This window comes from Bos indicus x Bos taurus, chromosome 5, assembly GCF_003369695.1.
Source record: "Bos indicus x Bos taurus breed Angus x Brahman F1 hybrid chromosome 5, Bos_hybrid_MaternalHap_v2.0, whole genome shotgun sequence".
In the NCBI taxonomy this organism is placed as follows: Eukaryota; Metazoa; Chordata; class Mammalia; order Artiodactyla; family Bovidae; genus Bos; species Bos indicus x Bos taurus.
This window is the reverse complement of record NC_040080.1, coordinates 35,087,548-35,101,844: the sequence shown is the minus strand read 5'-3', so window position 1 is coordinate 35,101,844 and position 14,297 is coordinate 35,087,548. Positions and strand designations below refer to the sequence as shown.

Sequence of the window (14,297 nt, the reverse complement as noted above, 5' to 3'; positions counted from 1 at the left end):
ACACAGCCTACCACACATGCTGCAATTTTTACTGATGGGTTTACGGTCATAAAACCTGGAGCCACTGGAACAAGACAGACTTGTAGGTGAGATCACAACCTTGAGGACAAATTGACTTAACTAACAGCTGTTTCATCCTGGGAAATTTAAGTAATGTCTCTGAATCACTGAAAATCAGAAAGTAGAACCTGTGGCGGTGTGTAGGGGAGAGGGGTGAAGGGGGCTGTTTGGAATACTAGCTGAGAAAATGTGTACCCAAAGTGTTCCAGAACCACATTTGGGTCCACTGGCCCATGTATGATAAAGTCAGTCTACTGACACCAGCTTGTGGTGAAGGAAAGTTCAATGTTTATTGCAGGGCACCAGCGAGGCAAGGAGTCCAGGACAGCTAGTGCTCAAAGCACCCAAGTTCCCTGGTGGGTTTCAGCAAAACATTTTTAAAGTCCAGGTGAGGGAGGGATGTTCAAGTCTATGTGATCAGCTGGTGCATAGTAATGATGGATTGATAGTGAAGTAATAGTAATAGGGGGTCACAGCATCAGTCTTTAGGAACCGATAGGTCTGGGGACTACATGCTTATGATTGTCAATTATTAACTTCTCCCATTTGGTGGTGGTTTTAGCCTCTGTAAAACAACTTGACATATGCATTAGATACGATTATCTAGGTACTTCAGAGAGGAGCTAAAGCAGAGAATATGGGGGAGGGGTCTCTCTCTAGAAGGCCCCAGCAGGTCTTCACTGGGTTACAAAGTACCCAGAACATTGTAACTGGCTCAACTTGTAGCAGATATCATTACGGTTTTGAACTGGGGAGTGACTGGTTTAGAAAAAGCTTTTCAGAGCAAGCACTTTGATGACAGCATGGTGGATGTAGGAAAGCAGGGAGGAGATGGGAGGTCAAGAAAGGAGCGGGTGGGGGTATCTCTTGTGAGACTGTGGCCAGAAGAGAGGGGCAGTGATGGAGAGAAGCTGGGGGAGAAGAATGATATGCAACCCAATGAAGAGCAGCCTCTGCTTGCTGAAAATGGAGAACAGTGCATGCACAGCAATGAAGACCCAGTGTTCCTAAAAATAAATTTAAAATGAAAAAGGATAGCTTTTTAAAAAATAGCTTTTTTCAAACTCAAAAGAGGTTAGTCATTTGTTCAAGATCATAGAACTGATAAATGATAAAGCCAGGATACCAACCCTCAGCTGTGATCAAACGTGTTACAATGCTCCCAAACTGCACTAAGACCAGAGCCACACATGGCTATTTAAATGAAATGCAAATGAATGAAAATTAAGCAAAATTAAAACTTCAATTCCTTAGGCACACTGACCACATTTCAACTATTCAATATCCACACATGACTTGGCACAGAGACAGAACGTTTCCATCATCAGATTGGAAGGCGATCCAATCCCTTAAAAGTCATAATACGTTGAAAGCCTATAGGATGGCTGGTTAAGAGAAGAGATGAAATAGTGGAAGAGAAGAGAGGAAAAGGAGGGAGAAAGATTTTAAACAATTTTATGGAGAAAGAAGCCTAGATCTAGAGCCCTGTTACATTTGTAAACTTTAGTAGCTAAAATTTCAAAATATATTAAAGACATACTTTTAAAAAATTTGAGAGCTGCAATTCAACAGATAGTTAAGTCTCATTTGTGTGCCTGGCATTGGTTGAGGGGAGATTGCTAAGCAAACAAAATAGACACACTTTCCCATCCTTAAAAGTAGAGTAACTTTAATCAAATAATTAAAATAAAGCATGACAGTTATTTTGTAATGGAAAGAATTCTGTAGAAATAAATAGCAGAGGGGTCCATGTAGCCTAGACAGGGCTCAAGGATCTTTCCCCAAGGAAGTGCTATTAAGTAATCTGAGAAAGGAACTGTTTCAGGGAGGAGAGTGGGGTGTGAGAGGATGGTCACTTCGTGGGTCACATCTGAGTGCCTCAGACGGCTGCCAAGTCTGAGTTCTTGGCTTCACATGAGAAAGAACTCAAGAGTGAGCCATAGTAAAGTGAAAGAAGGTTTATACAAGGAAGAAACACACTCTGTAGACAGAGTGTGGGCCATCTCAGAAGGCTAGAGAGGTGCCAGGGTATGGGGTTATCAGGTTTTATAGGGGTGGGTACTTTCATTTTCTTGGGCTCCAAAATCAGTGTGCACAGCGACTGCAGCCTTGAAATTAAAAAGACACTTGCTCCTTGGAAGGTAAACTATGGCAAAACTAGACAGCATATTAAAAAGCAGAGACATCACTTTGCTGACAAAGGTCTGTATAGCCAAAGCCATGGTTTTTCCAGTAGTCATGTACAGATGTGAGAGTTGGACCATAAAGAAGTCTGAGCACCGAAGAACTGATGCTTTTGAACTGTGGTGTTGAAGAAGACTCTTCCAAGGGACTCAAACCAGTCAATCCTAGAGGCAATCAGTCCTGAATATTCACTGGAAGGACTGATGCTGAAGCTCCAATGCTTTGGTCACCTGATGTGAAGAGCCAACTCATTGGAAAAGGACCCTAGTGCTGGGAAAGATTGAGGGCAGGAGGAGAAGCGGAACACAGAAGATGAGATGGTTGGATTACATTTTTGACCAAAGTCCAGGAGATAGTGAAGGACAGGGACTCCTGGTGTGTTGCAGTCCGTGGGGTCACAAAGAGTTGGACACGACTTAGCAACTGAACAGCAATAAAAATTTCATAGGCTAATGAGTGGGAGGAGTAATTCCAGCTTTTTTTGGGAAGGGGTGAGGATTTTCAGGAATGGGACCACCATCCACTTTTGATGCTTACGGTCATGGCACCTGCGGATGTGTCATTTAGCATACTGATGTGTTACAATGACCCAGATAAGATGATGGTGTGATCACTCACCTCGAGCCAGACATCCTGGAATGAGAAGTCAAGTGGGCCTTAGGAAGCATCACTACGAATAAAGCTAGTGGAGGTGATGGAATTCTAGTTGAGCTATTTCAAATCCTAAAAGATGATGCTGTGAAAGTGCTGCACTCAGTATGCCAGCAAATTTGGAAAACTCAGCAGTGGCCACAGGACTGGAAAAGATCAGTTTTCATTCTAATCCCAAAGAAGGGCAATGCCAAAGAATGTTCAAACTACTGCACAATGGCACTCATCTCACATGCTAGCAAAGTACTGCTCAAAATTCTCCAAGCCAGGCTTCAACGGTACGTGAACTGTGAACTTCCAGATGTTTAAGCTGGATTTAGAAAAGCTAGAGGAACTAGAAATCAAATTGCCAACATCTGCTGGTGGTGGTGGTTTAGTTGCTAAGTCATGCCTGACTCTTGTGACCCCATGGACTGTAGCCTGCCAGGCTCCTCTGTCCATGGGATTCTCCAGGCAAGAATACTGGAGTGGGTTGCCATTTCCTTCTCCAGGGGATCTTCCTGACCCAGGAATTGAACCTGCATCTCCTGCACTGCAGGCAGATTCTTACCAACTGAGCTATGAGGGAAGCCCATCATCCATTAGATCATTGAAAAAGCAAAAGAGTTCCAAAAAAAATCTGCTTTATTGAGTATGCCAAAGTCTTTGACTGTGTGGATCTCAACAAACTATGGAAAATTCTTAAAGAGATGGGAATACCAGACTACCTTACTTGCCTCCTGAGAAATCTGTATGCAGGTCAAGAAGCAACAGTTAGAACTGGACATGGAACAGACTGTTTCCAAATAGTACATCAAGGCTGTATATTGTCACCCTGCTTATTTAACTTATATGCAGAGTACATCATGAGAAATGCAGGGCTGGATGAAGCACAAGCTAGAATCAAGATTGCCAGGAGAAATTTCAATAACCTCAGATATGCAGATGACACCAGTTATGGCAGAAAATGAAGAAGAACTAAAGAGCCTCTTGATGAAAGTGAAAGAGGAGAGTGAAAAAGTTGGCTTAAAACTCAACATAATGGCATCTGGTCCCATCACTTCATGGCAAATAGATGCGGAAACAATGGAAACAGTGAGAGACTTTATTTGGGGGGGCTCCAAAATCACTGCAGATTGTGACTGCAGCCATGTAATTAAAAGATGCTTGCTCCTTGAAAGAAAAGTTATGACCAACCTAGACAGCATATTCAGAGAAGGCAATGGCAACCCACTCCAGTACTCTTGCCCGGAAAACCCATGGACAGAGGAGCCTGGTAGGCTGCAAGTCCATGGGGTCGCTGAGAGTTGGACATGACTGAGCGACTTCACTTTCACTTTTCACTTTCATGCATTGGAGAAGGAAATGGCAACCCATTCCAGTGTTCTTGCCTAGAGAATCCCAAGGACGGGAAAGCATGGTGGGCTGCCATCTATGGGGTCCCACAGAGTTGGACACAACTGAGGCGACTTAGCAGCAGCTGCAGACAGCATATTAAAAAGCAGAGACATTATTTTGCCAACAGATGTCTGTCTAGTCAAAGCTATGATTTTTCCAGTAGTCATGTATGGATGTGAGCGTTGGAGTATAAAGAAAGCTGAGCGCCAAAGAATTGATACTTCTGAACTGTGATGTTGGAGAAGACTCTTGAGAGTCCCTTGGACTGCAAGGAGATCCAACCCATCAATCCTAAAGGAAATCAGTCCTGAATATTCATTGGAAGGACTGATGTTGAAGCTGAAACTCCAATACTTTGGCCACCTGATATGAAGAACCGACTCATTTGAAAAGACCCTGATGCTGGGAAAGATTGAGGGCAGGAGAAGAAGGGGACGACAGAGGATGAGATAGTTGGATGGCATCACCGACTCAATGGACAGGAGTTTGAATAAACTCCCGGAGTTGGTGATGGACAGGGAAACCTGGCGTGCTGCAGTCCATGGGGTCGCAAAGAGTCGGACATGACTGACCTACTGCACTGAACTGAACTGAGAGCCCCTTGGACGTTTAGGGAATCAAGCCAGTCAATCTTAGGGAAATCAACCCTGAATACTCATTGGAAGGACTGATGTTGGAGCTGAAACTCCAGTATTTTGGTCATCTGATAACGAGCAGCTGACTCATTGGAAAAGTCCCTGATGTTGGGAAAGATTGAGGGTAGAAGGAAAAGTGGGCATCAGGGGATGAGATGGCTGGATCGCATCACCCATGCTATGGACACGAACTTGGGCAAATTTCGAGAGGTGGTGAGAGACAGAGAGGCCTGGTATGCTACAGTCCATGGGGTCACAAAGAGTCAGACATGACTAGGCAACTGAACAACAAACTCTCTAAGGCACTACCAAAGGCCACAACCTGGTTGGCTTTTTGCCTGCCCTCCCAGTCTCACCTTAGCTGGATCACCTCCTCGGATGTCTCCTCCAGCTCTCATCTTTTTTTTTTTTTTTTTGGCTGTGCTGGATCTTCGTTGCTGCAAGGGCTTTTCTCTAGTTGCAGAGGCTACTCTTTAGTTGCCGTGCTTGAGTTTCTCACTGCGGTGGCTTCTCTTCTTGTGGAACATGGGCTTTAAGGCGTGTGGGCTTCAGTAGTGGCAGCTTGAGGGCTCTAGAGCACAGGCTCAATAATTGTGGCATGCAGGCTTAGTTCCTCTTAGTCATGTGGGATCTTCTCAGATCAGGGACTGAGTCAGTATCTATCTCCTGCATTGGCAGGAGAATTCTTTCCCACTGAGCCACCAGGGAAGCCCACCCTCTTTTGTAAGCTCCACATTCCTTTCCTTTTTAGAGATGTCCTTCCTGGCTGGAACTCACTTTCATCCCTGACGCTCTTCATCCTTTCTTCCTGTAGTGAATTTTTTTATCCAAATCTTTCCTCAAGGATTCCTTGCCGGACTTTTCTAGGTCAGTTACATTTCATCATTAGAGGCTCTTAAGCACAGGTAGCACTAGCCACATATGCATTTTCACATTTGCAGGGATTAGTTAACACTTTTAAACACAAGTAACATTTTTCTATTTGACTGGAGACAATGGTATATAACAGGATGGAGGTGTGCTCACCCTGCATATCCAGCACTTAGCCCAGTGCAGGCACAAATGTTACACACTTAATGAATATTTTAGACTTTTGACTGTAAGCACATTACTGCTCACAAGAGAGGCGGACTGAAAAAAAATAGTATTTAGGAGTCATCAGAATATAGGTGGAGCCATAAAAATGCTCATGAAGCAAAACCATTGGGTTGAGCAAAATGAAGGCTATTAGGAACCTTGCTTAGGTGGAATAATTGAACAGAAGTCAAATTATAGTCACTTGAAAGGGAAGGAAGTAGCAGCAGTTAATAAAGATGGTGCTTTCCCACCAGAGTCTGGCTCTGAAGGGGAGGAAAGAGGAAAAGTCAGGGGGGCCCTGTAGTAATTTTTTAATAACATCATTCATGTATGATACAGGCTTTCTTGGCTGAATAGGGAGGGTTTACAGGTCCTTAATGGTCACTTACAGGTCATTCCTTAAAATGGCAAGGAAATCAGAGCTGTTTAGTATCTACCTATAAAATAATAACCTATAAAATAATTGAATGAATAGTAAGGTATAGACATTTGTGCTCAGTTGCTCAGTGATGTCCAACTCTTTGTGACCCTATGGGCTGTAGCCTACCAGGCTTCTCTGTCCATGGGATTCTCCAGGCAAGGATACTGGAGTGGGTTGCCATTTCCTTCTCCAGGGAATCTTCCCCATCTCTGGACCCAGGAATAGACTCCCAGTCTCCTGTGGTTCCTGCATTGGCAGGCAGGTTCTTTACTGCTCAGCCACCTGGGAATCCCCATACACATTTAAACCAGACTTTTGAATGCAAATAAGTTGTTTGAAACTCTTCAACTAAGCGTTTCTTATTTTTATGCTTGGGGTAGGAGTACACTTAATTTGTATTTTCTTTCAATAGTTCACAAATATTCTTGCATATACTTAATCTATATTTTCTCTTAATTGTTCAAAAGTATACTTGAGTATACTTAATCTGTATTTTCTTTCAATTGTTCAATTTTACATCTGTTTAACAAGAGACTCTGGTTGCCAGTGACATGTGACCTGTTAGGGCTCCACCCCAGCCTAAGAGGCTTTTCTATGTCTAGTATGGAGGGGAGAGAGGAAGGGAGAAGTATATGCAATTTCTGGGCGATAAGATTACAGCTATATTGACTTTGCTGCTGCTGCTCTTAAGTCGCTTCAGTCATGTCTGACTCTCTGCGACCCCATAGACAGCAGCCCACGAGGCTCCCCCGGCCCTGGGATTCTCCAGGCAAGAACACTGGAGTGGGTTGCCATTTCCTTAACCACCCTCCCACTTTCTAAGATCAAATCAGCACAAGTCACCACTTCCTATTCCTTTAAAAGCCCAGAAAGGCTCATAATTTAATCTGACATTGCTCCAGGAGCACACAGCAGACAATAGCCATTACATTCTTCCTTTTCCTTTTCCGATGTCACTTTCCCAGCTCAGTTTCTAAATGTTTTTATCACACGCCTACAACAAAAAACTGTCAAAGCCGCTTGGTTAGGAGCTCGTGGTCTACTTTGCCTGAAACCGATGGATGGGGGTGGAGGGGTCGTAAGTGGGTCTAAGTGGCCTTGAGGTCTTTGAGCAGAAAAAAGTTTAACACCCCAAGTTTGCAAATCCGACTTGGTTGGTGGTGAAATCCAAAGCCTGGATTCACGTTCTCCTTCAGTTTTGGGGGTCAGTGGCAGATAACCGTCCAGGCACAACTGGCAATCCCGTCCAGGCACAACTGGCAATCCCAGTTGTAAGCTCTTTGGGCAGGAGAGGCGGAGGGAAGCAGAAACTGCCTTTTGTGGGTTTGTCAAAGGAAAATCTGTCCTAAAGAAAACTAATTTACCACAGGTGGCTTCCCCCGGGCAGAGGGCCCACCGTGGCGTTGTTTGGTAAATAAGGATGCTTGCTCAGTGCCTGCTCGCGGAAAGGCGCTCCTGCACTCTCGTGCCCTGGGGGCTGGGACTAAGGCTTGGAGTTTCCCGTCTGGAGGATCAGTTTCTCCCCCAGGGATGATGGAGGGGCTACGCTGTTCCCTGCGCCTGGTGGCCGGGGCACCCGGGCGGTGGCGGCCGGTTCCGCGCGGTGCGTGCGCTGGGGCTTGGCCGCTCCGCCCGCTTTCTCGTGGAGCCGGGCGCAGCGTGTCGCCGCCGCTCTCCGCTGCCGCGCGCCCCGGAAGGCTCCCCATGGCCAGCCCGCCCCCCGCCGCCGCGGCCTTCGTCCCTCAGGTACCCAGACCACAGGCTTTCGCGGGGGTGGGAGTAGGAATAGGGGTGGGGCAGATCGGACCCCAGGCTCTCGGAAGTCCACGGGCCTGGCCGGGCGCGCAGCTGCTGTTTCCCGCACCATCCTGCCTCGCCTTGCACCACCATTCTGTCTCCATCCGGGAGTCTCCTCTTTCCCCATCCCTGCCTCAAATCTAGAGTCCCAGTCTGCGAACGCCTCGGAGAGGCCCCCGCCAGCCAGATCTAAAAGTCCCGCCGGTGACCTGCTCCGGAGCGAGGCGCGGACAGCCACCGGGAACGTGAGGGTCGCTATGGAATCCGCTTTGGTGGAAGAGGTGGGGGCGGCGGGGGTGGGGCGGGGGAGCAGAGGGAAAGGAATTTCTGGGCTGCCAGAACTGACAGCCACATCCTGCGTGCCTTCGCCACCCCAAAATATTTTGCCCGTAGCCTTTTGCCTCCCTGAATCCTTTTCTTCCTCTCTTCCTTAGTGATGTAGCAGATTAGGTTTTTTTTTTTTTTGAAAGTCAGTACCTTTTCCTGTTCGACCTGTTTCCATTGCGTCCTTAAGTGTTTTTAAAATTTTACTCCCTCATTCCATGAGTTCTGTCCTTAACGAGTGTCCTTGAGCCTGCATTGGAGGACCCTACCCGTGGAGAAAATGGTTCACTCTGGTCCCCATCGCTTTTCCAGGCTTGCTATTGTGCGCCCGTGATCGACAAGACCACGAGGCTGAGTGCGCCCAGGAGATTTCTCTGTTAATGGCTTTAAGCCCTAATCTAGACTATTTCCTCGGATAAAAGGGAGACAATTACTTTCTTGTTCTTTGCTGGTGAACCCTGGCGCTTCAGAGCGAACCTGGAATTTAATCAGTCTGCTCGAAGCCAGCGGTGGAGGACAAAAACAGCCGCGACCTCCGACAGGGCAGAAAGAGAAGGACAGCTCTCGCAGGACGCTCTTCTTTGGGGCTGGTGCCTGGGTGTTTGATTCTCCTTTTCCTGTTTGCTTGGGGACCAGACCCGAGAGCAGCGAAGGGTGTGATGGTGAGTGATATTGATTACCCCAGACCCCAGTGAGACACCTAGTTTTAATTAATGGATTTAATTCTTCTTTAAGGATTGCAATAATGGATGCTCCGCAGAAGGTACCGGAGAAGGCGGATCCAAAGAGATGGTGGAGACTTTCAAGGTAAGTTACTTGCCAGAGGCTAAGTGAAACAGCAGTTCAGTTGAATACAGCCATTTCTTGTTGAGATTTGGGGCAGTTTTCTCCGCACAGGTTTATACAATAATTGAAATAACCTGCCATGCATTTTAAATTCCACTCTTCTGGGGAAAAAGTCATATGGGGAGCAGTGTAGGACAGTCGTATAAAATTACCGGGCAGTTAATTGCTTCTTTCATGAATTATAAAAGTTTTCTTGGAAAATAACCAGTTTGTGACTTTCACCTTGAGGTTTATCTGATTATATAATACTTTTAACCCTTCACCCTATTTGTGGAAAAAGCTAAACTCATTTGTTTCCTCTTTAAGCAGCAGCTAACATTTTACAGTTAAAAAAAAAAAAAGGTATTTCCTTCATTTCTCTCTAAATTCTGGAGTTTATATATTAAATAACCTTGTACTTCACAGAGGAATAGTGAGAAGCAAGAGAGAAAGAATCTTGTAAAGTATTTTAAAAATCATAAGAACATAAATGTAAGGTTTATTATCATTTTCTCCTTAATTCATTATCTCCACCTATTCCCGACTCCTCCAGGCCATGGAGATTTTTTCCTCCGTGGCTTTTCTTTTTTCCTCCTTCTGCTCTTCTGCCTGTTTCAGTCACTGTCAATTGTCATCCATAGCACTGAGTGTCCTAATGATCTCACATCCTGGCAGGGTTCAGAGACGGATGAGACTTGCTCATCAATTTCACACGTACCCAGCTCTTACTATGTGCTGGGGATTGTGCTTGGCATTAGAAATCCAAAGATAAATTTAATGTAAGATCTCTACTCTCAGGATTTTTTAAAAATCAAAATATGATATAGTAATTTCCTTACTAAAACGTTTGTGAATTTATTTGTTCGTGTTATTCCTTGTCCTTTAAAGATAGTGTCCTCTAACCCAACAGTAGATAGATATACGCTGCTAGTCTATGAAGACTAAGTTCTAATACATTTTAGGGACTTAGATGTTGAGATATGGATCCTTGAAAGAATGAAATAAAAAGGATTCTTACTTGATAATCTCTAAGGGTCATCTTATATAGTAAATTCCTCACAGGCTATAGATTAATGAAAAAATTTCCCCAAAGGCTTTTATACTTTTATACATAGAAGAATTGTTTGCAAAGTGAAAGGTTAATTCATCATGTAAATAATCTTCTCTTTGTTAATTTAAATTTCTATACTTTAGATTTTAGTTAAGGGGAGTGTATTGATATTCTCCAGGCCACAATACCGGAATGGGAAGCCTTTCTCTTCTCCAGGGGATCTTCCCAACCCAGGAATCCAACCAGGGTCTCCTGCATTGCAGACGGATTCTTTACCAACTGAGCTATCAGGAAAGCCCACTGATATTCTATGCTTATGTATTTGCATATCAAAACATCAGTGGTAATTGTGGTTGAATTCACAGTGCAATGTGATGAGGCAAATGAAAAATGAAACCGGTAATTTGTGGGGCAAAAAAATGGTGGATATTACAGGACCATGTTGGCTTTGGACTTTTTCTGTTTCCTTCTTGATCACCTCATTTATAACTTCAAATTGCCTTTTGATCTCTCTTGGGTAGTTTTCATATTGTATCCCTTCTCCCATTTTGATACAGTCGTTTTATTTTTTTTTTAACTTTTTATTTTACATTGGAGTATAACCAATTAACAATGCTGTGATAGTTTCAGGTGGACTGCAAAAGGACTCATTCATACATATACATGTTGATACAGTAATTTTAAAGTAAAGAAACCATTTTCCGAGAGTCCGGTAATGAGGTCCCTTATTACTGGGAAATCCTAGGGAATCTTTCTGCGGACTCCAAGGTTATCTTCGTTTCAAGGAGATCAACTGTCTGTTTCTTCCCCTTCCCTTTGCTTCCGCAGCCCAAATTCTCTCCACAGCCCTAACTCTCTCATCCGTACAACTTCCTTATTAGATTTTTAAAAAGTGTCTCTAAATGATAACAAATGTAGCACCCATGGCTTTCCAACTAGAGCAAGACAGATGTGCTTGTTTTAAAGTTACGCAATTTCTAAGGGCTTCCCAGGTGGCACAGTGGTAAAGAATCTGCCTGCCAATGCAGGAGACGCAAATGACACAGGTTTGATACCTGAATCCAGAAGATCCCCTGGAGGAGGAAATGGCAATGCATTCCAGTATTCTTGCTTGGGAAGTCCTGACAGTTGTAATCCAGAGACAGCCTTTGAAAGTTTAAGTGCCAACTCAGAAGTACTGATGGCAATTGGATGTTGCTTGAATTCAGAGCTAATAATAGCCCTCAGGAGCTCTTAACCTAGTTGCACTAGCCTGGTGCATGCTTCCCCATCTCAGAGCAAATGGTTCCTCAACCACACATTTTGTGTCAAGAAATGGTTGTTTTTTAATATTTGTGTCAAGAAATGGTTGTTTTTTAATATGCCCTATTTTTGTCATATTTCATGTTGTTTCACAGACCAGTCATTGTGGCCTTACAAATTTTTCCACAAGTGTATGTTATGAGACATCCTGACTTTGAAATCACTGGAGAACGTTGGAGCATTAGGAAGAGACAGAGTAATCATGAAGGAGGAAATAACATGTTACAAATATTGTTATTTTATCCATCTTTAGAAAGGAACTATAGGAAAAAGATGGCTTCTAAAGAACTCTGATAAAAATTGTGCAGAAAATTTGTTTCTTTTACATGAGTGCTCTTTTCCTCTTTGAACTGTACTTCACATCTACTCAAACCAGTCACACACCTGCATGTTGCTTGCTTAATTTTGAATTTCATTCAACTGTATCACCTCGTTGTTTATATTTAGTTTTCTTAGGTAATTTCTTTTTGCATTCAGGTTAACAGCTGTTATTTTTAGTTTCCAGAATTGCAGAAATTTTTGTCAGTGAAGGAAAATTGGAGTTCTTGATGAAATTCTGAAGGCACCTATTAGTGTGCTATTTTACAAAGCTGCATATGGGAGCAATCCTCGTGTACAAATCAGAATGTTAGAGGGTTGCAATTCACTTCATTAACAAATTACATGTCTTACAAGAAGATGTAGTAGTTACTGAAAGGAAACTAATACCTAGCAATATAATCATTTATTTTGATTTCAAGCAACTTAACTAGTATTAGCAAATTATTACAGTAGCACTAGTTGAACTTAAAAACATAAAAAAGGCTTTGCCATTAACAGTGAGTCCCACCCATTATGGGTGGTCTTAGAAGTATTTTGAAGAGAGGATTCAGAAAAGTATATTCTAGGCCCAGATTATTATTCAAGTTGACTCTGTAAGGGTTTGAAATCATGACAACAGAAAGGACTTTTATGATTTATAGTAAGTACAGGTTTTTGTTTTCAGTTTTGTTTTTCCTATAGCAGTGTATTATGTTGAGATATCCAAAACCATGAAGATCAATCCAGGTTTAGAACAGAATTAGTCAAACATATTTGATATGATACTGTGCTAAACGAGAGAGGCCAATATGATCAAGAGAAATGACTCTCTTTCCCAATTGTTTAAATCAATCCAAGGGACTTTATAGAGGAAACCAAGCACTTGGGAGAGTGAGCTGTCTATATCAAAGGGTTGCATGAGAAATGGGTAAGGCAAGTGGTTGGTGGTGGAAAGCTGAGGACACCCCAGACTACTGGGTTGGGTAGGGGTTCTGGTTTCCACACTTAATGCTGGAGGAAGAAGGGAGGGAGTTGAGATAAGCTGGAGGTGCCTTATGTTCAATTTTACATGTGCAAGAAATAATGGAAAAAAAGAGGTGAGAGTGGGAAGGTATCTGCAGCCGAGTTTTAGTCCTTCTGTCTATTCCCATGTTAGACAAAGGCGTATAAACAAGAATTCCTAAGTGCTGAGGCGCTGTGCGCTGGGCTAATGTGTACACCCAATACAGCCCTAGACGTGCTCAGTTGCTAAGTTGTTTCTGACTCTTTTGTGACCCCGTGGACTGTAGCCTGCCAGGCTTCTCTGTCCATGGGATTCTCTAGGCAAGAATATTGGAGTGGATTGCCGTGCCCTCCACCAGGGGATCTTTTTGAGCCAGGAAACGAACCTGTGTCTCATGCTTCTCTGTGTATCCTGCATTGGCAACGGATTCCACTGAGCCACCTGGGAAGCCTCATGTACAGCCCCAGACATATTCCTGATTAACAGAACTCTGGTTTTATTTGCAGTTCTCCGACCAACCCTGAATGACAAACCTGCATTTCAACCTCTCCTGCAGCTGAAGATATCAGTGTGATACATTTCTAACCAATAAGGCATAAGGGAATTTCTGAGAAAATTTTGCTTTTGCGACCAAAGGGTACAGATTTGTCTGGTATTGTCCTTTTCCTCCCCTTTCTTTGGACTTTGATTAGATCCTTGGGCTTCCCAGGTGACACTAGGGGTAAAGAATTCGCCTGCCAATGCAGGAGATGTGGGTTCAATCCCTGGGTTGGAAAGATCTCCTGGAGGAAGAGATGACAACCCACTCCAGGATTCTTGCCTGGAGAATTCCATGGACAGAGAAGCCTGGTGGGCTACGGTCCATGGGGCTGCAAAGAGTCGGACACGACTGAAGCGACTTAGCATGCACACAATGAATTTGCTAGCAGAGGTCATCTCTGGAAAGTGTAAATGTGATTGCCAGGTAAAGGTTAGAGATTTTTACTTTTCATTTCTCTTTCCTTCTTTTAGTAGACTTTTTTGAAAAAATTAATGATTGAGAAGTCAGGAAGTAGAAAGCAATATGAATATCAGACATAGGTACCCAATTTTGAAGGAAATATTATGTGTTCCATTTTGGACATACTCACTTTGAGATGACCAAGTTCCTATGATTGTGAGAGAGTACGTGGCTTTCAGTAAGAATTCACAGATCCGTTAGATCTGACTCTGTTGCTGGTTCTCAGCTGTTCCCGTGCACTAGCCTGTCCTGGAGAGTTTTGAACTGAAGAGTTTAAACTGAAATTGATG

General features: G+C 43.6%; 1 protein-coding gene across 5 annotated transcripts in view; it reads left to right on the top strand.

Annotated features, from left to right (window-relative positions):
• BCAT1 (branched chain amino acid transaminase 1) overlaps positions 1-14,297 on the top strand; it is a 119,005-nt gene that overhangs the window by 33,627 nt on the left and 71,081 nt on the right. Inside the window, exons 1-2 of one of the 5 annotated variants that reach the window (XM_027541549.1) lie at positions 8,019-8,151; positions 9,262-9,333. In XM_027541549.1, the coding sequence (XP_027397350.1) occupies positions 8,110-8,151; positions 9,262-9,333 (114 nt within the window). In that variant the 5' untranslated portion in view covers positions 8,019-8,109. The other 4 variants (XM_027541551.1, XM_027541554.1, XM_027541553.1 and 1 more) reach the window with 4 other exon arrangements.